General features: G+C 40.7%; 1 protein-coding gene across 1 annotated transcript; it reads right to left on the reverse strand.

Moving 5' to 3' along the window:
- Positions 1-1,464: 1,464 nt before the first annotated feature.
- On the reverse strand, positions 1,465-27,222 carry LOC123039187 (cleavage and polyadenylation specificity factor subunit 3-I). The gene is made up of 16 exons (XM_044462452.1): positions 27,205-27,222; positions 26,757-27,089; positions 26,567-26,664; positions 26,204-26,249; positions 25,977-26,126; positions 24,576-25,274; positions 23,943-24,019; positions 22,799-22,986; positions 22,037-22,388; positions 21,349-21,418; positions 21,217-21,267; positions 20,610-20,713; positions 2,904-2,984; positions 2,753-2,815; positions 2,363-2,412; positions 1,465-1,836 (listed from the first exon to the last, which is right to left on the reverse strand). Exons 1-6 carry the CDS (start codon positions 27,220-27,222, stop codon positions 24,876-24,878), a joined length of 1,044 nt encoding a protein of 347 aa, XP_044318387.1. The 3' UTR covers positions 1,465-1,836; positions 2,363-2,412; positions 2,753-2,815; positions 2,904-2,984; positions 20,610-20,713; positions 21,217-21,267; positions 21,349-21,418; positions 22,037-22,388; positions 22,799-22,986; positions 23,943-24,019; positions 24,576-24,875.
- Positions 27,223-27,790: the final 568 nt, after the last annotated feature.

A 27,790-nucleotide genomic window follows, 5' to 3' on the forward strand; every position in this document is an offset into this window, starting at 1 on the left:
TAAACTTGCATCTTGCGGATTCCACTATTAAAAAATCTATGAGAAGAATTAATGATGTTCTTATTGTTGCAAATAGGAATTATGTGCCCGTAGATTTTATCGTTCTTGATATAGATTGCAATCCTTCATGTCCTATTATTCTTGGTAGACCTTTCCTTAGAACGATTGGTGCAATTATTGATATGAAGGAAGGGAATAATAGATTCCAATTTCCCTTAAAGAAGGGTATGGAACACTTCCCTAGAAAGAAAATAAAATTACCATATGAATCTATCATGAGATCCACTTATGGATTGCCTACCAAAGATGGCAATACCTAGATCTATCCTTGTTTTTATGCCTAGCTAGGGACGTTAAACGATAGTGCTTGTTGGGAGGCAACCCAATTTTATTTTGTGTTTTTTGTTTTTGCTTCTGTTTAGGAAAAAATAATCCATGTACTTTCTGTTTGGATGTGGTTTTATGTTTTAATTAGTGTTTGTGCCAAGTAGAACCTATAGGATGACCTACGATGATAGTTGACTTGATTCTGCTGAAAAACAGAAACTTTGCACGCACGAATTTAGTTATGATAAATCACAGGGACGTACTTTTGCGTTGATTCTTTTGATGATGATCAATAAACAAATTGTCCAGGACTTCTATTTTGGTAGAATTTTTAGAGTTCCATAAGTTTGCGTTAGTTACAGATTGCTACAGACTGTTCTGTTTTTGAAAAATTCTGTTTTTCGTGTGTTGTTTGCTTATTTTGATGAATCTATGGCTAGTAAATTAGTTTATAAACCATAGAGAAGTTGGAATACAGTAGGTTTAACACCAATCTCTACTCCTAATGGAGCAGTTGGTAGGTCGCGTTCCGGGTTTTATTTTCGTCCCACCTAACCCGGCCTATTTTGGTACTTCTTTGGTACTACTTCCCACCTCCCTCCCAACCGCGGAAAACCAAAAAAAACCCGAGATGGAGTCCCGCACCCGCACAACCTCCCGTTATTATCATCTGAGATGAACGAAAAAATAGAAAAACCACCGGCCACGGACCGGCGAAGATTAACCAGCGAAAAAAACGGGATTGGTCTCGAACGAGTACTCGTGCCCTGTTCTTGCGAGTACCAAACGCAGACATCGCCCTCCTTCGCCCGCTGCCGCCCATCGGTCCTTCCCCGCCATCCCACCGCCTGACTCCATTGCTCCGGCGCTGGTCCTGTGCACAACTCCCCGCTGAGCGCTTCGAGGATCCGGCGCGGATCAAAACCGCCGGTATCCATCGCGCCGGCGCGGATCCCCTTCTGGACCTGAAGCTGGACAGGTCCAGGACGTGGCGCCAACGCCAACGGCGTACAAGATCCGCCCTCCAGGTATCACATATCTGAAATTTACATCCATACACAAATACAATGGTATGAACCTACAACCTACATAACAAACAGGTCCAGGACGTGGCGCCAGCGCCGACGGCGTACAAGATTCGCCCTCCAGGTATCACATATCTGGAATTTACATCCATACACAAATACAATGGTATGGACCTACATAGCAGATCTGAAATTTACATGATTTCATATACACAGCCATCACATACATACTGCCAGCACATACACACTGCCATCGCATACACACATTGGATACTTTGTCGTAGCCTGCCATCGCATACACACTGCCAGCACATACACACAGCCATCGCATACACACATTAAATACTTTGTCGTAGCCTGCCATCGCATACACACTGCCAGCACATACACACAGCCATCGCATACACACTTTGCATACTTTGTCGTAGCCTGGGTCCAGTTGGAGCACCATGATCCTTAGAAGAAAGGTGGAGGGCTGGCCTGACTAATAAATGACCCATAAGTAAGAATACCATCACCAAACGGCATTGCAAGGAATGAAAAGATGGAACCAATGTCCCTAATAATTTTGAATTGTAGCTGTTATTTTGAATTGCATATTATGATGGAACCAATGTCCCTAATAATGTTTCAAAGATGAAGCTCTCAAAGATGTACTTGTGCCTTTTGCTGAATGTGTTTTATGTTTAGATTACCATACTTGATTTGCTGTTAAGGCATGAATGAGAATGTGCAAGATCACATTGTTGCGGGGAGTATGTAAAGGGCTCAGCCTGCGGGAGTGTAGCGGCCGGAAAAAAACATCATCTAAGATGCAACTTTTGATGAAAAAAAGAAGGAGAAGTATTTTTTCTTTTATATTTTTTGCGAGAAAGTAGGAGCTATAACTTAAAGATCATGTCAACATAGCAACTTAAAAATGCTTTGAATGCATGCTTCAGCGAAGTCATCTCATAGATGAAGGAAAGAAGGAGCTATAACTTAAAGAGCATGTCAACATAGCTACTTACAAATGCTTTGACTGCATGCTTCAGCGAAGTCATCTCATAGATGAAGCAGCCTAAAAATCGCAGATATTAGCCAAGAGAACAAGCAAGCAAGACATGCAACTGAATGTTAGATAGGAATGCTTGCCTAGCAACCATATGTTGGACTTGGAGCCATACGAAATATAAGCAACAAGTTCAGTTATTTCAAGTATTTTTCCTAAATGATTTTCTTAGAGCATACTTACCGAGCCATATATTTATTAGCTGAACAAATATTTCTTAGAGCATACTTAGTGAGTAACCTTCTAGTATTAAGTGAACTGTTACTATCAAATAAAGCTACTGCTTATCAGAAGCTGACCAAATAAAAATGCAGACAGACTTACTCAATTTATTAGCAATCTAACTAACCTGAAGAAGTCCGGTAAGTAGAACAAGTCGGGCAGGAGGCACAAGCATGAGTGAATCTACGAACTGTTGCACTCAAAATTTGCTTAAAGTTCAAGATAGAATAAAGTCGAGGAACTCAATGATTGACTATTGATGCTTTGAATTAAAGTACCTTCTTATTCATGCCTTCAAGTTCGCCATCTCTCTTGCGTTCATGTTGCATCTATTATATCCATCTGATCATCTCCCAGGCCTCAAAAACACCAGAGCTAGCGGTCATTTCATTTGCGAATGGGTAATGCAAGAAGCAAAGCCGGTGAACATGAACAAGAAGACGACATAGCTACAGGTAGTGTTCACTGTACTATGAATACTTGCTTTTCTGCTAATATTGCGCCTCTTGCATAATGTATTGCAGATCAGACGAGCGTAAAACATGCTGAAGAATACAATGCAAACTTGATACCCGTTGATGAACAAGTAGATGCTATTCGCGCAATTGAACCCGGTATATAAAGTGTGAAAATACTGTGATGTGATGCCTGACATGCAAGTCTAACAATGACTTGTACCATGCTTAATGTCTTGCAGCACCTACGAGCGAAACAAAAATGAAAGATGGTAATCCAAACATCATATCCATAGCTGCAGATGTTGATCCTTTTTACACGACGGAGACAGGTACATGATTGATTGCGTGCATACCAGACAAATATTGAAGTTGTATTCATGCTTACTATACTCTACAGATGGACCGGAAAGGGTAAGGCCTGGGTACCATGATGATGGTCAAACATTTGCACCTACGGATAGCCTAACACTCGATCATGGTATTCATAACATGCAGCTACGAGATAATTCTCAAGGTATCCATAGGCATGATATCCACCTTCCCAACCGTCGTTTTATTTGTTTTCTTATTTGTATTTATACATGCAGACGACACTGCTTCCGAACATCATGAAACTCTATCATTAAATAATGAATGCAATAAATATGCGGATAATGCATTGGAGCAGTACAATGCAAGGAAACGTGCAGCTTATCGGATTAAACGAAATGAGGATATTGTCAGCTTACAGAATGAGAATCAGCCGGTAGTTGCAAAATCTGGTAAGCTTGATGGACACTCTTAGTTTGATGTGTATACGTATGTTGCTTAGTAGGTAATATTGTGCTTATATCCCGGTTAACAGAATATACGATGCACAATAATTTGCCACTTGTTAGATCATAGGGATCTTATCAACGCTCGTAGGCGGGCTGCTTATCGCAACAAGTTGTCAGATGATTTGAGTAACCAACAAGTCATTGGGAAGTCCGCCCGTCGCCGGTCTCTATGTGATATCACAAATGTTCTCGAAGATAGGGAGAGAACTAAACCTAATGTCCAAGATGAAAATGCACTTGCCCTTCAATCATCAGGTAAGCTTAAAGAGTATTATCCATGATATTCGATATGTCAAAACCATTTAGCTGACATGTGTTTGGACAACTTTTTGTTCACCAGACAACCCAGCTAACTCTAACTATACAACATTCTCGCATGATGCGTCAACGTTTTCTATTACAACTACGGGCCTTTCTGGTCTCGTTAATGAGAATGAAAGTCAAGGTGATCATATTTTGAGTACTCATTCAACAAATTGCTCACATGTTTCTGTTATATTCTCTAATATTTGTGTTTGCCCCTAATGACATCTAATGCAGTAGCAGTCCATAATTACACCCAAGAAATAGAGGATAGAACGGAAGCAGAACGCAAGAGAGACCATAGAAACGCACTGAGAAGGGCCTCCTATCGGCAGAAAAAGCTACCTAATGTCCGAGATGAAATTGCAAAGACCCTTGTGTTAACAGGTATGGTTCAAAATGTTTTTAACATTATAGTTGGTATCGTCTTAACCAATTAGCATAATTTTGTTTGGTCAAATCTGGTTCACCAGACAACCCAACCAGCTCGGAGTCATTTCCAAGTTCAAATACGGTGTCATCTGGAATCATCTGTGACACCGAGCATCAAGGTGATCATATTGTTCCTAATCATCCACCAATTTCGTGGGTGTATCTGTTTTATTCTCTAATATTCGGGAATGTAATCTTGTAAGACACCCAAGAAGCAGAGCTTAAAACGGAAGAAGAACGCAAGAGAGACCATAGAAACGCCCTGAGGAGGGCTTCCTATCGGCAGAAGAAACAATCTACCGTACAAGTTGAACATGCACACAACCTGCATTTATCAGGTATGCTATTAATGATTTAACCATTATGTTAACAACCGTTTTTATCAATAAGCAATAATATGTCTGGACAACTTTTGTATGCAAGGCAACCACACTAGCTCTAACTATACATCATTCTCGGATGATGCGTCGGCATTTCCTGATTCAACGGAGGTCTCGACAGGGATCGTTAGTGACATAGAGCTACAAGGTATTGTAATTTTGTTCTACTATAACAGAAATTGCTTCCATCTTAGTTGCATGTTTTTTTATTTTCGGTAATGTTTGTAATGGCTCCAGACGGGATCTTGAATGACATACAAGAAACAGAAGAAAGAACTGAAGAAGAACGCAAGAGAGACCATAGAAACGCCCCGCGGCGAGCTGCTTATTGGAGGAACAAGGATAAGCATATCCAGGATCAAAACAAACATGCATCTGCTACTTCAGGTATGCGCTTACGTTTAGTATCTGTTTCTATGGCAGTCCCTGCTATTCTATATGTGACTCCTCCAAATCCGATAAATCAAAATTAACTAAATATGAATTTAACTTATTTTTGATCCAGACGACCAAAATAGCCCTAGCGTTACAGAATTAATGAAAGAGGGAGCAACATGTCCCCCTTCAACTTTACACGCGTCTGTCATTCAGGACACTGTTCTAGCTAGGAGGTAGACTGACAATAAGCGGAAACGTAATTTAACAAACGATCAAAGGGAGGCAAAAAACGCAAGGAGCAGAGCACGCCATCAGAAGAGATGTGACGAATTAACGTTGGAGGTCAGAGAAATAATGAACGAAAAAAGACGCGAGAGGAGCGTGCAACGCCGCAAACTCATGTCGGCGAATGAGAAGGGGGAGTCAAGTGCACAGAGGAAGGCCAATTATGACCGAAGGAAAAAAACGTGCAAAGAATGCATCGCAATCCCCCTTACAGACCTAGCAAACTCAGACTCCGAATGTCCCACATGCCCAAGCCGCGCATCACCCATCTCCCAGGCCGCAAAAGATGATTCATCTGATGACGATCCGAGGATGAATATGCCGACATACTCTGCCGGTGCCACTGGTAAGAATTTGCGATTGTCACTTTCTTAAGCTCATTCTCAGCATGTCGTTCTAACATGATTGTGTCCGTTGTCACTATCTGTATGATGACAATGTAGAAGACATCGATGTTTTCCAAAGCGGCACCATGCGTCATGAGCAGGAAGCACATGAATTGATTGATGAGGAGTACTACATGTTTTGCAACGAAGGTATTGCAAACCCTACACTATTGACACTTTGGAGCTCTATTGTTGTCTCATTTATTTGTTGTTAGTGAATTGTACGTGATTTTGCAACAAATCACCATAGGATCCGATAATGACATATTGGATGATGATGAGGAAGCGAGCAAGTCTACCGATAAACTTAGCGAGATTGATCCATTTGACACTGTCTACTCAAACATTCCAGACAGCACTCGCGTCCTGAAACTCGATGAAAATTGCAAACACTGTATGGCCAGGAAGTTTGAATCTGAGACTGACGGCTTCTGCTGTCGCAATGGCCAGATCCAGCTTAAGCAACCGGAACCAATCCCAGAGCTTGTGAGGCTATGGTCCAGCATGGATGCAGATTCGAGACATTTTCGGGAGAACATGCGGTTCTTCAACGGGCATTTCGCCTTCACCACCCTTGGCGTCAGCCTTGATGAAAACTACACAAACATGAGGTCTGGGGTGTACACATTCTGAGCTCACGACACCATCTACCACAATGTCCATTCGCTCGGGCCTAGCTCGCGTCCAGAACATCTGCAGTTGTACTTCTATGACGACGACCCTAACCTAGATCATCGTAAGGCGGCCACCAAGCAATTAGACCAAGATGTCGTGAAGAGGTTAGTAGACATACTCAAAGAAAACCCATACTCCCAGCAATTTAGGAGTTTGGGTGCACACAAAGACAACCTCGATGATTATAGGATAGACCTAAACACCGATAAGAGGATGGACCAAAGAAGGTATAATAGACCGGTGTCCTCTGAGGTCGCTGCAATTTGGGTTGAGGGCACTGACCTAGCAAAAAGGTTTGACCGCAAGATAACACTTTGTGGTAACAACAACGAAAGGCATAGTATTCGTGTGACCTCAGGGGCATACGACCCGTTGTCTTATCCATTATTCTATCCAATGGGGGAGCTAGGTTGGCATCCGAAGCTACCCAAACGTAATGTTGATTGGAATGTTGTCCAAAATCCTCGTTTGTCTCATGATGATGAGGATGATGCAGGTATGTCGTATTGTGTCCCACTTTGTTAAAAATATCTTGTTGTTTTTTAAGATAATGCTCACGCGATCTAAATCAAACGTGTGCAGAGGGGAATAGCAGGTTATGCGTCTCCGTTAGAGACTACTACTATTACATGTTGCAAACAAGGCCTGCAATCTTTAATCCAATTCTCTGTGGAGCACGCCTACTGCAGCAATGGGCGGTTGACATGTACATTAAGATTGAGAGATGTCAGTTGAGGTGGTACAGGAAGAACCAGACGCAGATCCGTGCCGATCTGTATAAAGGAGTTGTTGATGCGATAACATCCGAGGAGACCCGAGCAAGCGCTGTTGGGAAGAGAATAGTTCTCCCTGGAACTTACCCTGGTGGCGACCGCGACATGAAGAAGAGACATATGGATGCCATGGAAATTGTCCATACATACGGGAAGCCTGACATCTTCTTGACCATGACTTGCAACCCTAAATGGGAAGAGATAACAAATGAGTTGCTTCCTGGACAGACGGCGCAAGACCGACCAGATATTGTGGCTCGCGTGTTCTATGGCAAACTAGAGGCTATGAAATATTTGTTGCTCAAGAAGATGGTCCTGGGTGTTGTTGTTGCTTATGTTTACGTAGTCGAGTTCCAGAAGAGAGGCCTCCCCCACGCACATTTTTTGTTGATCGTGGATTCAAATTATAAGCTTCTTGTCCCAGAGCAGTATGACCGACTCATTTCCGCAGAGCTCCCAGACAAGCAGAAGTATCCGGAATTGTATGCAATGGTGGTAAAACATATGATGCACGGACCATGCGGTGCTCTCAACCCGAAGAATGTTTGCATGCAAGATAATGAATGAAAGTGCAGATACCCGCGGTCGTTCAATGAAAACACGATACAAGGCAAGGACTCATACCCAGTTTATCGTCGTAGAGACGATGGTAGACGCGCTAAGGTTCGAGGGAAAATGTTGGACAACCGATGGGTTGTGCCATATAACCCTTACCTTCTGCGGATGTTTAATTGCCACATCAACGTCGAGGTCTGCTCTAGCATAAAGGCTGTAAAATACATTTATAAGTACATTTATAAGGGCCATGATAAGGCTTCTTTCAGCATTGACTAGCCAAACGCTGATGGTAACATTGATGAGATCAAGAGATACATTGACGCAAGATGGGTCACCCCTCCGGAGGCTATGAGGAGGATATTTGGTTTCCCACTGTGTGCCAATTACCCGCCTGTCTTGCAGTTGCCTCTTCATCTCCCGAATATGCACAGGGTTACATTCAATGCACATGCTGACTTGAAGAATGTTGTATCCTCCGAGAATGCTTCAAAATCCATGTTAACGGAATATTTCAAGGCAAACGAAAAACACCCTTGGGCAAGGCATATATTGTACAAGGATTTCCTCGGAAGCTTCACGTGGGAGAAGAAAAAGAAGTTTTGGAAGATGCGGGTGGAGCGTTTTCAAATAGGTCATATCGTGTCTGCCAATCCTGCCGAGGGGGAGCGATACTACCTTCGTGTGTTGTTGAACCATGTTACGGGGAAAACATCATTTGAGGACTTGCTCACCGTCAACGGCGTGGTATGTGGGAGCTTTAGAGAGGCCGGTGAAAGGTTGGGACTCATCGAGGCAGACAACACGCTCAACAACTGTCTTACTGAGGCGGAGCAGTGGGCTATGCCATGTTCTCTTAGGAGGCTCTTTGCAACAATATTGGTGCATTGCGAGCCAGGCGACGTGCGTGGTTTATGGGATAGACACCTCGAGCCTATGTCCGATGACTACCGTCGGACACGCACATCCCCGAACGAGGTGGAGCAGATGGTGTTGCTTGACATTAGGGGGATGTTGCATTCTATGGGTAAAGACATTATTGATTTCGCTCTTCCAACGATCGATGATGTGTTTGACCCAACCGAGGGCGAGGCCAGAGAGATCATCGAGGAATCAACTGTTGAGTTTGACGAAAGTGACACTAAATTGTCATCTTCCCTGAATTTTGAGCAAAGGGCTGCATACGACGAAATACTAGCGTCTGTTGAACGTGGTGATGGGGGTATATTCTTTGTTGATGGTCCTGGAGGTACGGGGAAGACCTTCCTCTACAGAGCGATGCTCGCCAAGGTGAGGCGCAAGGGCAAGATTGCTATCGCTACCGCGACGTCGGGTGTCGCTGCTTCTATCATGCCTGGCGGCAGGACTGCCCACTCAAGGTTCAAAATCCCACTAAGTTGCGATGATGGAGCGTCGTGCAACTTCACCAAGCAGAGTGGGACCGCCAAGCTGCTAAGGGTGGCCTCATTGATACTATGGGACGAGGCCAGCATGACTAAGCGACAACCGGTTGAGGCATTAGACAATAGCATGCGCGACATCATGGGAATACGCGATCGACCCTTTGGAGGAAAGACTGTTGTTTTTGATGGGGACTTTAGGCAAGTGCTTCCAGTCGTCAGAAGGGGGTCACGGGGCCAGATAATTGATGCAAGCCTCCGAAGTTCTCATCTATGGAAGAGTATGCGGCAGCTTCGGCTCATCACCAACATGAGGGTTGGTAATGACACTTGGTTTGCAGATTACTTGCTCAGGGTCGGTAATGGCACTGAGGAAGCCGATGACCAAGGCAACATAATACTCCCTGATGATATTTGTCTGCCATCAACAGGTGAGGTTGACGACCTGGAGAAGCTGATTGACCACGTGTTTCCAAGTCTAGATGACAACATGGCAGATTCGAGTTACATGACATCTCGCGCAATCCTTTCCACGACAAATGACAATGTCGACAAGATAAAAATCCGCTTGATAGAGCGTTTCCAAGGAGATGAAGTAATCTACCATAGCTTTGACAGTGCGGAGGACGACCCATATGGCTACTACGCTCCTGAGTTTCTAAATGGATTGACTCCCAATGGTCTTCCTCCGCATGCACTCAAACTAAAGCTGAACTGCCCTGTGATACTTCTAAAGAACATTGATCCAGCTAATGGTCTGTGTAACAGGACTAGGCTTGTTGTTAGAGGTTTTGAGAGGAACACCATTGATGCAGAAATCGTGATTGGACAACACGTTGGTAGGAGGGTCTTCCTTCCTCGAATACCTCTATGCCCATCTGACAACGACATGTTTCCTTTCAAGTTTAAGAGGAAGCAATTTCCTATAAGGCTTAGCTTTGCTATGACGATTAACAAGGCTCAAGGGCAGACCACCCCCATTGTTGGTGTGTATCTACCTAATCCAGTGTTCTCTCATGGTCAACTCTATGTTGCTTTGTCTCGAGCCACCGCAAAGAGAAACATTAAAATACTTATTCAGAAGGAGAAGCCAAAGGATAAGGCCAACAAGCAACATAACAACCCGAAGAAGCGTAAAAGACCGACCGTTTCCTTGCTGACTTCAATGAAGAACATCGTCTACAAGGAAGTACTTACAGGATGAAGTTAGGTCTTATAAGACCTGGTGGATTTATATATGCAATTTACTCTTCTGATGGTCAAGAATTGCTGTAATTCGGTTGTATGACATATTTTTTCATTTGGTATCTCGGTTGTTAGAGGCATACACCAATAATTTCAAGTAATAAATCCATTTCAATAAATTTATACTGTGTTATGTGTAATCTGATTTTGTACATGTCACACAGCGTACTGTGTTATGTGTAAGACTAGAATCAGAAATAATGATTGGCTTCATGAAGATCTGCATCATGTTTAATTAATATTTAACCTTTATCACTGTTATTTGCTTTCCACTATCGCAATTTTTCTGGCAATTTATATGTCACACAGCGTACCATGTTATTTGTAATTTGATATTCCGAAATAATGTTTGGCTTCATATAGAGCCGCTACCTGTTACATTTACTTTGTACAGTTTGATTAAAACCTGTAGCATGCATGTGATGTCATCATTTAGCATGCATATTATATTTGATACATTGAATTTCAGTGTGTGTGATAAATTTATTTACATACTCATTAAATGGCTAAAATCTTACATGTTGGCCTACTGCCTTGAGCTTTATGAGTGTGTATGACTGTGTAATATATCCTTTGTTCAACCCAGTTTTATTTGGTGTACATTTTTCATGTACAGCTATAGCTATGAAGGTCTCTTTTTATTTAGTTCCCTAATTCTTGTTTATTTTTTGATGTTCTCATCCCTCTTTGAACAAGGAAATGTGCACAAACTTGAATGAAGTGTTAATGCATTCAACGTAGACTTGGAAATGTTACAGCAGGCACAAACAGTATTCAACGTAGTTCTAATAAAATCCGGTGTATAAGGAAATTTTAAAAGTGTTTATGAAAAATGTACAATACGTGCATGTTAACTATTTTATTTGCTTCCTTTTAAAAACATTCCTAATCGGTTTATCACACATGAAGTGTACGATGCGTCGCTTTGTTAAGGGTAACACACCAAAGCCAAAAATATTTAGGATGCATAATCACCTCGAGCCTATTAACCTGCCTATTAGTAGTACATATCCCGTTACGAAAGACGATAGGAAATAATGTTTGGGGGACGGTTGGGGTTCTAGAAACGATCTAATTTTGCAGGCAACCAAGGAAACATGTCGCTAATTAAAACTCTCATAGAGAAGATCAATCAGTTGGAACATAGGCTTGTGAAGCACATGCAAGCATGCGACAAGAAGACGGAAATGCCTTGAAAGGAGCATTCATGAGTAGTTATACAATATTCTTTACAGCTTTTTATGTTTTATGTTTCAACGCTACTTAAGAGCATTTTGCTTTGTAATCGATTTGGAGTCAAACTATGATAGTGTGAATAAAGAACAGATATTGTTTAATGCTTACCTTTGAGCTTTGTCGCCTAACATGCTATAATTTTTTTTCTTATATGAATACGCGGTACAAATGCTGTAGTCCGTACTTTTCTCGAAATTTTCTTTTTATTACAAATGGCATTGACTGCGTTTGTGCTATATTAACTAACTTACGTCATAAAATGCAGGCTTCTCAATTAAGCATGCTGGTTTTGAAAGTGCGGCTGTTACAATGTGCATATAGAATCAAATTAAAAAAGACACGCCAATTAAAAAACAGAACGAAACAAGCCATCAAAGATCGACTAAACTAATCATTACTATTGCTACTAACTTCGATTTAATTTTTTGTTACTATTTAAAATGCCCGTAACATAGTCGTTGCAAAGTAACAAAACGACGTCTCATCACATGTAATAAAATCAAATAAGTTGGGATTTTATAAAATAACATATATAGTATAATAAAAGCTGAGTAATTAATCGATTTTTACAATTGCAGCATGTTGGTAATTAACGGTAAAATATTTATTCGAAGAATCCATGGTAATATATTAATTGCATGACTACACTTACCTTAACGCACTATCACCTTAATTATTTTGATATATCCTATTATTGCGTTCCTAAATAAAAATCTGAAGTCATCGTTATATTCCCGCAGTTTGTTATATTGAATATAGCGTATTCAGAGGCGAAAAGGAAACAATGATACTGGTGAGATAATTGACATGATTTCGATCAAATTAAGAATCTAAAATTTCTATAAATAAATAATTGATTCAAAATGTTTTAGCAATAAATTATTTGTTGCCAAAGAACTCTCAGAACATACTATTTATTCGATAGTAGAGGTTTTTTGACATAACCGGCCACATTCAAATGTTGAAAGAATATTGATTATCCCGCCTGTTGGCCCCTTGGACTATATATATAAAAACCAGCACCTGTGCCCGTGCGCCCCTCTATCTTTCTTTAACACTTCATCCAATAGCTCCCTGACCATGGTGATATCTTACAGCTCGAGGCCCTCGAGGAGGGTGATGGCGAATCCACCGGATACCATCATGCCTCTGCCTACCATCCCTCCGATGAACAGGCAAGTGTACAGATCTTCATGCACGCTTATCTGACATCACCGTTTGTTGATCCCATCATTTCGGGTTATTTTATGTAGGTTCCTGAATTTTCAAAGTGTACAGATGGAACATATCTATCAAAGATGTTGGATCATCCGAGCACGGGTGATGTGGAAGTCCCATATCAGGGTGCATGCAATGGAAAACCCATACTTTCGTTGCATACTTCTGGACCAGGAAGTTAGTGATCACTAAATATAGCAAACTTTTTTAATGTATATACACAGTCTTGTTATCTGATTTTTTAAAAAATTCCAGGGAACAAAGATTGAAGCAATTGCCTTCAGCAACCAAGCTTATCGATTCAACGCCATTCTGCAGACCGGGCTAACTTATGACTTCAGTAGCGTCGGGATAAACCCCACGGAAATGCTAGATGGTCACTTCTGGTATCTATGCAAGGAGTTTGTCGTTCAACTAAATGATATAACCATGGTTAGGACATCGGTGCACAGTATTGCATCGACAATTTGTCCACCTTTTTTCCCACAACTTGGTGCCATATCCTTGCTACGGGACAAACAAATTACCGGTACAACATATTTTATTTTGTTTATGCATATTTATCGATTTAACATTTTGTCTCACCCAGACTTAATTTTTTCCAGATGTTCTTGGTATTCTTGTCTATGCTGGTAGGATACAACATAGGTGGGATTTAGTATATAGACGGCAGGTCCATTTTGTTGAGATAGGCATCATAAATTTTCAGTAAACTCCAATCAATTCTTGAGGTTTTATATGATTATTAATATTTGATAGTTGCCTACCATCAACATATCTTTATCATTGTAGACGGGAGATACTTTTTATACGCCTAAGCTAAGAGCATGCTGGTCGTCACTTGTACCACTTGCAGCGCACTGATAATTTGTTCGAGAAAATTGCAGTTACGTACATACAGGTTAACCGGAGGGATAAGTGCATGGAGACTATGAGGGAGAGCACATTCTTGTTCTCCCCCGATATTAATGATGATGTTCATCATCTTCAAGGTGAGTTCTATAAACTATTTCGATTTTTATGGCTTTTTTGTTCTTTTCTATATTACGATGTTATCAGTACTAACAAATTGTTTTTTCGTAGATATCCACGAAGCCTGCTTAATGACACTTGACGAAACAGTATCATATGTCAATGCTGCAGTTGTAGCCTGGAAAAATGGACAGTAGATGAATTTGTTTTTCCACACGGGTCAATCAGAAGCTCGTTTCCCTCGGTCCTTTTATCTACATTTGTAATAATAATGTATTCATACAGAACAAACATTTCTTTTAAAGTGTGTTTTCTTTTTGCTTGACAACTCTAGGTGTAGCCATTATGGCAATATGTATTTTCTGTACGCGTACTTACTTGGGGATATCTGGTTTTATAAAAAGGTTGTTTTTTTCTGATTCGTTGAGATTGAACTGGAAGAAAATATTCAACTATAAAAAAAGGAGAAAGATCTGATACACCCCCGTTACGTTTTTTATAATTAGAAAGAATCATTTACGTCTTAAGTACGACTGGACATATTTGACAGGCAATAAAAAGCATTACTAATATATCCTTTTATATATATGCTGCTTCGACATCCTAATTGGCAGCGCGCAAGATATGATCCGTCCAAAAGCTTAATTTATTTTATACTAGGAAATGAATAATATAGACATGCACGGATGGAATGATATGGGCACTTTCCATCGGCCTTATGTACCATCCGATGCTGAAAGTCAGGCGTAATTAAAACTTTGCTTATTATTTGGCTTACAACAATGGAAGTTTCCGTATTATTTGGACATCCTATAAGTCTATATGATGCAGCTGCCAAACAGGAAATGATCCTTTCATATAACCTCCGACGAGCTCCTGTTTGAACACCCACCCCAGTCTTCACCAATTTTCGATCACTCACGACTCTCATCAATGGAGGTTGTGCACGAGCCAGTTGATGTTCAGCTCGCACCACAAGAGGCTTTTCCCGCACCTCAGGAGGCTGCGGGCAACGTTAATGCCGTATAAGATGCCGTTGAATACATTTTTCAATTTATCACTGTTGTCTAGGACGATGAGGCACTAAAGTAAGTTGTATTGCTCTTCATATTACTCTCATACACATCAGGCTAGATATTAGTTGGGCAACACAGCAGGCTAGACATAATTAACCATAATAAATAACTATATTATGTTTGGTTGTCTAGGTGTTATTTATTTTAGTGTATATATTTTTTGCACTGTTACACCGTTTTTAAATATTTTATGTGTGACTCTGTATCCCAGGTTATTTTTATTCATCTATAACATTATTAAAGACAAAATAGCTAACAGGCAAAAGAGCTAGCATGTTTTAAATTAAGTAATTTTTTTCACTGCTTTATATTATACAAAATAGTTAGTCTAAATGTGATATAATGAGGGATAAATGCTATTTGGTAAAGATTGGTTTGCATTTTTTGGGCAGCACAATCTGGATTAGAAGCGAACGACCATATCATATTGAAATCAGCCTATGGATGCTCCAGGAAACAATTAGCCTTTTTGGAATAATTCATCCTGAGTGCTTCAATCTAGCAGTTCGTAAGCTTGCTAGCGCTGAAGTAGAGAGCAATGCAGGTACAAGAATGCTTGGAAACAAACATTTTTTCGACTTGCAGTTTCATTCTCTGGCACGGGCCCTCAGACACTCTTCGATGGAGCAAGAAACACGCACCACGGTGTTGATTGACAATGCCATTGTTCGGCCGTTTCCTAAATATGATGTGTTCAACTCTAACATTGTAAGATACTTATTCTTTAAATTTAATTTGCTTATTCTATTTTGTACTAACATGTGTCTATTGACGACAGTATCTACTACCATTTGTTTCCGTGGATTCTTCGTACGGACTACTTGTAGTCGACATGGAAACTAGGAGGGTTCTCCCAATCGATCCATCAATCGACGTCTATGGTGGACCATACAACTTTCATAACACTGAGACGAGGAAGGAAATCACAATGTTGAAAGAAGAGTTCAACAATGTGTTGCAGATGAGGATCCCTGGTTGGAATTCCAATCTCGATGACTGGTCAACGCACGGCATCGCTTCAAACGGCAGGCGGTAATATAGTAAATCGATCACACGCGTTATAAGCAGACCGTTATAGTTATAATATAGATATTTTTTTGTAACAACAAAGACTCCGCTTTACTTGTCCTACAGGAGATGGCTCACCAGAATGGTACTACTGATTCTGGTAGGAAGACCGCTCGCATAAGTACACAATAACGAGGTTTATCGTGCAATTTATTTTCGAGCAATTTATAAATTACTATTTTTCCATCTTCTCTAGGATTCAATACAGCTCAGAAAGAACCTGCTGGTCCAGATGCTGACGATAAAAAACAATGAAGCAGCTGGAAACATACCAGATGAAATTAAAGCGGCATTGAGGGTTTTATACGACTGAATATGGTCCATTGCATTTTCGTACGTCACAAATAAATGGCTATTACATCTTTGTTAGGGATCGTACTGAGAATTATCTATTTGGCAATACTTTTTTTGTTTTGGATATTAAACATTTGTTTTGCGACACACGCTATAACTCCTGTGCGTTAACGTCAATTATAACAGTAAAGTCATGAACTACATAATTGGCAATACAAACTATATATAACTAACATGTCAATGCCTACTTATCAACATCAGCGCTAAAAGAAAATCACTTGTCGTAAATCACGACGCCTAAAGGCGATAAATGTCAACTGTCCCCACACAGAAACCTTGAATGATTTGACACACCAGCCCATGCAGCTAAGGACAAAACTTCTTGTAGAAGGGAATAAAATACCCATCAGGGCCAAGAGGCTGCCTTCGGGTTGGCAGAGTTAATGACCTCCCAGATCTTCATCAGACAAAGGAATCATTAAGGCCTCATTCTCGGTGTTTGAGATCATGTTACAATTGTCCCATAGAAAGGGAGAGATAGAGAGACGACCCTACTGCTTAGCCCCCAAAAGAGAAGAGAAGAATTCCATAATGTGGGATATGATGAGGGATTGATCCGAAGCCCTAACTCCATTGATGATGAGGCTATCTAAAGCAACTTATTCTGGTGAGGGGTCTAGCTTCTCAAGCTAGCTTCACATTCCGGTTCCGATCAGTGTTGCAATCGAAATAAGATGAGGGAGAGAGACGCCATGATGCATCAAGGATAGAGGACGAGGGGGAAAAGTGGCATCAGTAGACTATGCACATACCGATCTTTAGTAGGGGAACCACAATATGTCCCTGTGTTTAAGTGGGCCAGGGCAGACCATCTTGGCTATTTCCTCACACTAAAGAAATAAAGCCTAACGCTTGTGACGTAGATATCTAAATATATGGTGGCTAAATGCATGATTAGCGCGTAGCGCTTTCCTGATAATTTTTCCTGAGGCGGCTGGGTTATGACGGGAGTGCAAGCTCAGACAGATTCACTCAACTAGGTCCAGGCTGTTAACACCAGCGACCTTGACCTCGCTGCCAATGGAGTGCTGTTCAAATAAATAATATTCTTTGCTAGATTAAACTTTACCCAAGTGGTATTTTCGTTTTGCCCCAGGATGTGTAATAAAGTAATGGATGCGTTAGCCCCAGTAATGTGGCAGGATCAAGCACCTGAGTTTGTGGACGCTCTTGTAGCTAGCGACTCTGCTGAGCTGTCTGGTTAATGGTAAGCTTGATTCCCGCCACAAAAAAAATGTTGGGAAAATATTTATTAGAGGAAAGGCACCGGCCCCCACTGTTGAAATCAGGGGGGGCAGATTTGATAGGGAAATAAATCAGGGCCCCACCATTCAAATCATGGGGTCGAAGATTTATTTAGAGGGGGACAAACACTGGGCCCCATAAAACACGCAACCATCAACGCTTTCCGGGTGGGCATCGAGTGTTGCACTCCCTCACGACAGAGTAAGTCCGGTTTCTTTTTTTTTGTTTGGGAAAGTTATGGGGTAAGGGAGACATAATTTAGGCAACATTTAATCTGTTACTGGTTTTATGCATAGTGTAATCAAAATAAATATCTTGCCGATTTTGTTGATAGTATTTTTTTATGGAAACATGCAAATAAGGAAGGACATGGTGCACCTTCCTAACTGTTGTCGCACAATTCCCCACGGCCTCATATCTACTCAATAAAATCCTACGGGCTCCTTCCTCTCTCGCTTTACCAGTTGTACGACCGACTTTTTGCCCCGTCAATGGAAGCAATGGCGAATTTTGGGGGAGTGCGACACGCAGTCGACTACGTGTACGATTTCATAGCACTTTCCTCAGACGAAGAAGTACTAGAGTAAGTTCTCACGGCCCGATAGATCTAATATTTTTTGCTCTTCATCGTCTAAGTCCACTGCCATGTACATGTATACTTTGCATTTAGAAGTTATACCCCCATAAAAAATCTTCCTGCCCTGTACATATATACTTTACGTTTAGATTAGAAGATATACCCTGGTCAGGATCACGTGATCTTTGTCTAAGTTCAGATTTCTGTTACAAAGGCTGAATGTGTAGTTATTTTTCTTATACAAGTATATAAATACATATTGAATGGTTGTTACTAGATATTATATTTGTATTGGTAAATTGTGTCTAAAACCAGTGTTTTGCGGCGTCTAACATAAATAGCTGATAAGTATGGAACAAAATACGTATGAAACTGTGGTCCAAAACTATGGGGTCTAACACCTTTTACAACAATGTTGAACAAGCTATAAACTACATGTTGAATTTTTCATCCAAAATCTACAACAATTTTTATGCAGGTCCATGTACTACTACGAAAACACTTCAATCTGTTAGTTTATTGCCCGTACATAATATTAAAAATACTTAACTTGGTAGAGATTACAATATCTTTTAGGTCATTTAATGTGATATATACTACTGTTTAATTATTCATATCTTATAGACAGCAACACAGTTTTATCGTTTGAGTTTAGGATTACTTGAAGTCATATAATTGGTATGAACCTTGATCTTCATTTTTACAGCACAATCTGGATTAGGAGCCCGCGCCCATTCCCTATCGAGATTAGCCTACGGATCATCCGAGACACCATACTAGGAGATGGACTTGTCCATCCGTTATGCTTCAATTTAGCTGTGTGTAAGATTACTACCGACGCAGCAGAGAGGAGCGCAGGCACCAACTCTGTTGGAAAGACACATTTTTTCAATTTGGGATTCCATGTGCAAGCACAGGTGCTAAGGCAGACTTGGTTAAGCCAAGAACAGCGCACGAATGCACTGATTAACAATGTCGTGCTTGAGCCTTTTCCAAGATACTGCGTGTTTCACACCCCTACAATTGTAAGTGTTCTCTTTCTTACAAATTAGTTGGTTACTTTGTTTGACATTTACCTTTGTCTACCAAATGCAGTATCTTCTACCACTGTCACTCGTGGATTCGTCCTACGGTCTTTTAGCAGTGAACATGGAAATGGAGAGGACTATCGTTATTGATTATTCGAACCAGGATGTGTTTCATTTTGAGGAGGACCCCCATGGCACTGAACTTCAGAGGGAAGCCCTTTTAGTGAAGCAAGAACTTAGCTCTGTATTGCAACAGGAGGCCCCTGATAGGAACAGCCAACTTGTGGAATGGCCCGAACAAGATAACATTCATGTTTCACCTCGGTGGTACTATTCTAAATTTGGCTTGCATATTAGTGTGTGCTCTAATATAGCTAATACAATATGTTTTGTTTGGTGACAGTATGGACTCCGGATTCAAAGTTCTACAGGAGATGGCCCATCTGTATGAAACCATCGGTAATGACATGGTTCATAACATGCCTAGGACTGACGTAAGTGATTTTGTAATGAGGTTACATATTGCATATATTTGCTAAATATATCTTCTGACTTTGTTTATGCATAATTTGTAGGATCCACAAAGTCTCAGGAAGCGACTAATGGTCCAGCTGTTGATGGTTAGGGATAACCAAGCAAAGGATAACATTCCAGAGCAAGTTAGAGCAGCGTTGAGATTTATTGGTGGCTAAGGATGACTTCTCCATCGATAAATACCTTATAATAAAATGATGTTTAGTTGCTTTCTAGGAAATATCTGTTTCAATGCCCGTGCTGATGATCAGTTGACATTTTCTCTTATATTTATGTTGGTTGGTATCCACTAGCTATAGATTGATGTTGGCATCCCCTAGCTTTGTTGGTTATATATCTATCCTTCCATCCGTCTAAATATTACGAGAAGAAGGCCATATTAGTTTGGACCAGGTTTGGTGCTCCAGGTGCACCGGCAGGTGATGTTTTCAGATATTCAGTGCCTCGCAACATATACTACTACTACCTCGTATAGTATAACTCCATCCATACATGCACTGCTATACTATACGAGGTTTTCTTCGTAGTAAAAAACACATTCCAGCTAGCGAGTAGTAAATAAAAATATGATTGTCATACGACACGTACCTTGCATATATTATATAAGTTTCAAGTTCTCCTTTATCTGCCTCTCTCGCCGATTCCTTCAATTCCATCCTTGCAAATAAACACTGATTATCTTTTATGTGTTCCTGAATAGAAAACAAAAATTAGAGAGAGCAATGGGTTTTCTTATTGATCAGTACATATAGATAAAACCTAAAACTAAAATGGTAGGTATGTTAGAGCCAGACATATATATATATATCGCATCTTTGACTAAGTATATTGGACGAAAACGAATCCTATTTGTGAGCTAGATGTCTATTTATCATGTTGCTATTTACCTCTTCAAGTGTTTGCCTTATTTTTTATTCTAATGTATGGCACTCTTATGGGCCCGCAGAAGGTTTCTTTGTATGCTTTACCCAAATTCATGTTTTTTTCCCGCCGAAGAAAAAACTACTCAACTTAGTTTTAAAATTTTGTCATGCCTATTAAAAAATTGTATATATGTATTTTGAAATATGTTCATCATGCATTCAAGAAAAATTTAACATGTACTAAACAAAGTAATGTTCAAAATTACTCTTACACTTGTACAAACACGTTCTTTATGTTTTTACATATTTATAGAGTGATGGAACCTATGTACCTCAGGTGCAAGTGTTTCTGAATTCCACCGATCATTTCCTGCATTATTTGCCTGCAGATTATAGTTTAACTTGACCCTATTAGAATGATGTAATGGACTCACTTATGAAAATTGAGTTGAGCATACTCTTACATTAGAAGGCTTCAAGGCTCCCCATGATTTTACATTCACCCAGTTTAGTTGATCAAGGGACACATTTGCACTGAAAACAGACATTTGTACAGGGAAATCAAATAGCCACCACGACACCAAAGTATAAGAATTTTGATTAAAAAAAGAGACTGATATTCAACAGCCAGATACATTTGAAATTATAAATTTGATTGACGCCATTGTTATTTAAAAAAAATATGATTATGCCATAATTGAGCTTAGCAATTTTAATATTTCAAATGAGGAAATCATCAAGCAATTTAGGTTTTAGTTCTCATTTAATTAAATTCGTAGTGTTTGTTATAAATTATTTGGAAAATAATGAACTCTATGGCTCTTATTACTAAACAGACTATCCTGCTAATGTTTTATATATGGGATTTGGGTTGGCTAATTGGATCCTAGCAAACCAAGACAACGATGCATCTTGCTTTGCACGTCAATGAGATTTTAACAAAGCAAACAATCTGTTTGTCTTACACAATTTGTGCATTTATCATCAAGCTTAACATATACAAGACCACTAACAATATCGAGACCCTCACATATATTATCCCAGGCCTGCATATCTGGTTCAGTGATTGTTCGACATAAACAAGACCACTCACAATACTACTACTAAGCTACTATACTAAGTTGATACCGTTTAGTCGTGTAGAGGATGTACCTGGCTGGTCAAATTTGCTGGAGTCAGCTCTGTCTCACCACAGTCTTCACCACCGTGGCCTTGTCATGGCCGTCGGGGATACCTCTTCGCCCAGGCCCTGCCTTTGAGGCCCGGTCACGGCACCTCGATACATCATCGAGGAGGATATCAGGTCTTGGAAGCAAAAAAAGGAATAATTTTCTTCAAGTTGATACCATGTAGTCGTGTAGAGGATGTACCGACCTGGGCAAAGTCGCTGGATTATGCTCTGTCACAAATGGTCTGCAACAGTTCCACGCCCCCTTGTGACCTACGGCCGCTTGTACCCAGACGATGTTGACGTTGTAACAGGTCGATGATGCATTAGATGCATCTGTGTTTTGATTGTGCATACAACAAAAACAGAAGGTTCTTAATTGCCATCTATCAGAAACAAAACATTTTAGATTATTTTAATGTTTATTTAACTTGATTTAAACGTATGAAAAGTCATGTTTACCTATTCAAACTGAACAATAATAAAAATAGAATCAATATTTAAATAGACAAATAAGATATTTGGTTTTTATATGGCATGCAATCAGTAAATTATCTGCCATGATAAGTTCTTTATTTAATTAATACAACAATTTAAATTTTTAGTAAGTTCTGATTTCTGACATCTTTTATAATTTATTATGAGGTGTGTTTGATGAAAAAAGGAAAGATATCTACAACATACGTAAGTATATATGGTAAAACTTGAAATATATCAGCTACTCAGCCTTCCCCTGCATGGCCTACCTATATATGTTAACCTCCTCTGCCATCCCTCACCCCCCCTCCTTACTCTCCCTTCGCCCATCACAGATAGCAAAGGATCATAATACCCATACTTGGAGCACCAATTCCCTAGGAGTACCTTATGTAAGCAAGGAGCACCAAGAAGGTGAGGTCCTCTAGGTATGTGAAAATTTCTGGATATTTGTATTCTGTAAAAGGGCAACAGTTACTAGATTAGGATCATGCTTTGGTCAGGCATACCATCAAAATCCAAAAAAAGAACACCATTGGAGATAGTGCGAGGTTAGAAAAATATCATAGCCAATACAATTGATTTTAGATCTAATCAAGCAGTCCTATTAGATGGGATGCAACTGAATACAAACAGCTATTTCAGATATTATAGGCTAACAGTCTATTCTGGACATCGCAAGTGTGGCATACACCTAACTGTTTAAGTTATGACCATGGTTTGAGCCAGAAAAACAAACAATTAACTTCTTAAGTGTTTCAACATGCCAGAAAACAAACAAATTAAATCATCTTCTGAAGATAAATATCATCAGAGTCATAATATAAAATCATTACATGTAATAGAATTTGCATGAGACATAATGCTTCGATGGAATAGTCTAAAAGTATTCATAAAGCCAAATTTATTAATGGCAGTGCTTCCTAATTTTACCCTAAGAAAGACATCTTGGCTGGACAGACTTAAGAAGGATTTCTCTCTCCTTACCTATAGGGTCAATGAAAAACACAAACATCTTATCCCTCTCATACTTGCCTCCATAGCTTAGTTCTCTCTCCACCCCCCAAAGTGGCGGGTAGATACATGTAAAGATATCATGTAAATTGTACAAAGTTTTTCTAATATAAGTTTAAAACAGTAGGAGGTTCTCCTACTATTCAAGGTTCAAAAAAAATAACACTAATGTCTAATATTATAAATAGCACAGAGTGGGTTGTAACACGATGGTATTTTACGTAGCATAGAACATTTAATATATTTAATATATCCAGAGAAGAGGTGAAGCACCGCTACAGTTTTATACCAACAAAATAAACAAACATGCAGATTCAAATTATAGCCATTGCATATGAAGGCAAGACCGCATTATAAAGAACATGTATTCTGCTCCTACAAATAGCATGTAAAGAAAACCTCACTATCGTCCTGGCGCTGGCCTGAGCGCTCCAGACAACGAGGATGCCGCTCCCGGTGCCGGCATCAACAACCACCTGACAGACCCACCGAATCAATCAAGCCGGAGCCAGCAAGATATATACATTGATCAATAATCAAATTTTCATTAATATACTGCGCTGACTTCCAGCACCATCTTATTGAGAGCATATTGCCAGTTCTTCTCTACTTTATTTCAACACTGTTGTCTGCTCACATATATTATAATAGACCAGAAAAAATAATCTACATAGTTTATTATGTCCACTACCACCAAGTTGGGAGTCAAAAATGTTACATACTGTGCGGCATCTTGAAAAAGTACTAGCTGAAAGAATAAGCAACTCGTTTGAGGCCATTGTAACCTACTTTTGATGTTGTTTGCACATGACCCGACCTCTCCCTCTCTCTTCCCCTAAAGCTAATAGTAGCAGTACACACTCACAATAGCTAGCACATACATTTGTACATCTCCCTCTACCTCTCCCTCTCTCTTCTCCTAATACTAATAGTAGCAGTACACGCTCACATAGCTAGCCACAAATTACAGCAAAACGTGGACCGTAGTCCATTCGCGGGTACTGGGCAGGGGGGAGGGGCCGTTTGTCTCACCTTGACGCGGAAGTGGTGGGGGTTGCCGAAGACGGCGGAGTGGTAGACGATGAAGACCACAGGCTGCACCACCGTGACCCGACCTCGTGGTGGTTCTTCTTGCCGGCGATGTGGACCACAGGCTGCACCACCGTGGCCGTGTCTTCGCCCTGGCCCTCCATGTGTGGCCGTGCCATGGCGCCTCGATAGAACAGCGAGGATGAGATCAGGTTAGGGAAGCAACAAATGGAAGAAGTAGAGGAGGAACCACCACGGATCGGCGTACCGGGGCTTCTGGCGTTGCAGATCAGTGTACCTTTTCTAATATGGAATCTTATGGAGCTCTAGGTGGTTAGACCAATACTCATCCAGGATAAGAAACCGTTCATGTGCTCTACCAAGAGCATATGCCGGGATAAGAACACGCCCCCCTTGAGAAACAGTGTTGTGGATGGCATCAGTGAAGCGCTTTTCTCTGACATGGCGGGGTTGGTGTTGCTGCACGCCATAAGTTGACTCAATAATGCAAATATCAGGGGAGAATTGGGGGATCTCAGCAGCTTTTAGGTGCCGGTCTTCTTCACGGGAGTAGTCACCGGTGTAAAGAATGCGAACACCGGCAATATCCACCATGAACATGGCAGCACCAAGTACATGGCCAGCAGTATAGCACCAGAAGCGTATGCCATTAACTTCAAGTGTTTGGTGGAAGTCTATGACCTGCATCACAATTATATATTAATACAATGTCCATTCTCCCTGTGGACTTTCAATCCTCACAAGCAGAATCAGGCCTCAGCTGTAAAGGTAAAAAATCCTGCTATTTCGAAGCAATGCCCAGATAATATAGGGTTCTTAAATCTTAATTTTACCAACAGCACAGCGACTTTTAAATGTTTTGACAATTCAGAATTAATACTGACACATAAGCGCTCAAAAGGCGGGAAGCAGGAGCTAGCTAGATGGGGGGGACTGAATCTAAGTTCACTTTAAAATATTACCCAAGCATGTAATATATATGTAGGCAACAACTCCATGTACCTAAAGAACAGAGTTTGACTGAATTTGTAGGAAAAACTATCAAGAACTACGATACCAAATTAATATCATTGGATACGCAACAAAAATATATATTCTTATTAATGTAGTTGTTGATGGTTTTTCCTACAAACATGATCAAACTATGCACCATTTGACTTCAGACAACATTTGTATGCCTTCTTTTCAGAGACAGGGGGAGTAGTATCTTTATTTGTTCTTCTTTTTCTTCTCTAAATATAGTGTTTCCAGTTTTCTACCGACCAGGCTTTATCAATCATCATCGTATTGGCTACAGGCATTCCATACCAAACCAAATGGGTCTAGTCGTTCACATTTACACATGCCCGAAACAACGAGATAAGCAAAAATAAGGTACTGTACCTCGATCTTGTCCATGGAACGGATGATGTCCTGCTCGTCAAACAGCATGTCCTCCACCGACACCTTGCTGACCTTGACGTAATCCGAGAGCAGCAGCCTGTAGATGGCCTTGGTGGCGTGGGTCATGAACACGCGGCCCTTGAACGTCGTCTCCAAACAAAAACAGAGCAAATTCAGGTACCAAACAGCATAAGAACATCGACCTCCGACGCGTATTACCTACCTACCTTCTCGAGGAAGTAGGGCAGCGAGGCGGCGTGGTCCAAGTGGAAGCTGCAATTCCAATCCAAGGCCGGAAATTAGGCGTTAGGAACGCAGATATGCGCAGGTGGGGATGGAGGCGCGGTTGCTTACTGGGTGACGAGGAGGACGTCGATGGCGGAGGGGTCGATCTCGTCAAAGTAGGGCAGCGCCGCCATGCCGGAGTAGGCCGGGTGGATGCCGCAGTCGAACCGGGCACCAGCGAAGAGTCAGTCAGTCGGATTCCCCCAACAAGATCCAAGTGGAAGCTGCAATTCCAATCCAAGGCCGGAAATTAGGCGTTAGGAACGCAGATATGCGCAGGTGGGGATGGAGGCGCGGTTGCTTACTGGGTGACGAGGAGGACGTCGATGGTGGAGGGGTCGATCTCATCAGAGTAGGGCAGCGCCGCCATGTCGGAGTAGGCCGGGTGGATGCCGCAGTCGAACTGGGCACCAGCGAAGAGCCAGTCAGTCGGATTCCTCCAACAAGAACAAGGAGAGCTAAGCGGGCAGAGAGAGGAGGGGTTTGGATGCGAACCAGGACGGTGCGGCCCTTGAAGTTGCCGAAGATGGCGGAGTGGTAGACGATGAAGGGGCGGAGGAGCGCGGCCGGCAGTTCGTCGACGCGCGCGGCGATGCGGCGGCGGAAGGGAAAGGGGCAGATGAAGTGAGTGGAGTGAGGAGTGAAAGGATAAGGTGAATGGGGCGGGGTAGGTGGCCACGAGTTATGCGGGAGGCGGGGGAGGTGTGCCGTGGCGCTAGGGAGGTGGGCCGTCGCGCGGGGGAGGTGTACTGTCGCGTGGGGAGGTGGGCCGTCGCCTTGATGCACTTGTGCTGGGCCTGGCCCAGCTTGTTCTGGCCCTGTGTAATACTGTGGATAAAAATCAACTGTGCATATATAATAAAAACTATACATACCTCACAAAATCAATAAAGGTGAATAATAATATACATGGTTCATACTAATATACATTTTTTATACTTACTAAATAAACCAAGGCCATCACAAAAAAATAAGAGGGGGTAAATAATAGAAAACACAAATATACTTTGTTAAAGAAGGTTTGTTTGCATGTTATATTTTCTTTTGTTGGACAGATTTCCACAGCCTACATAAATAATTTAAATAATTTTCAAATGATTACTTACTTATATAAGAACATTATATTTAGTTGTTTTTCCCGAATTTTCATGTGGTAGGACATTCATTTAATGGTAATGTATTTATAATAATACCAATTAGGTTTCTTTTTTGCATACAAATAGTTGTGTCAGTTTCACTTTTACTTTTATTATATATTATATATAATTATATGCTGTACTAGGAAATATTATTTTTATTTCATCATGGTATAGTTGTTATTAGTGCTGTGATGAAAATTTTTAAATTATTTTTATACCTCACAAAATAACATGTATATTTACATTATACATACCTAACAAAATGTACAAATTTTACAAAAGAGTAGGAAAAACAAATATAATTTGTTAATGTTGGTTTGTTTGTTTTAGTTTTTGTTTGACAATTTTCGCTATGCTATACAATTAATTAAAAATAATTTAAGCAATTTC

This window comes from Triticum aestivum, chromosome 2B (genome assembly GCF_018294505.1).
Source record: "Triticum aestivum cultivar Chinese Spring chromosome 2B, IWGSC CS RefSeq v2.1, whole genome shotgun sequence".
Taxonomy (NCBI): Eukaryota; Viridiplantae; Streptophyta; class Magnoliopsida; order Poales; family Poaceae; genus Triticum; species Triticum aestivum.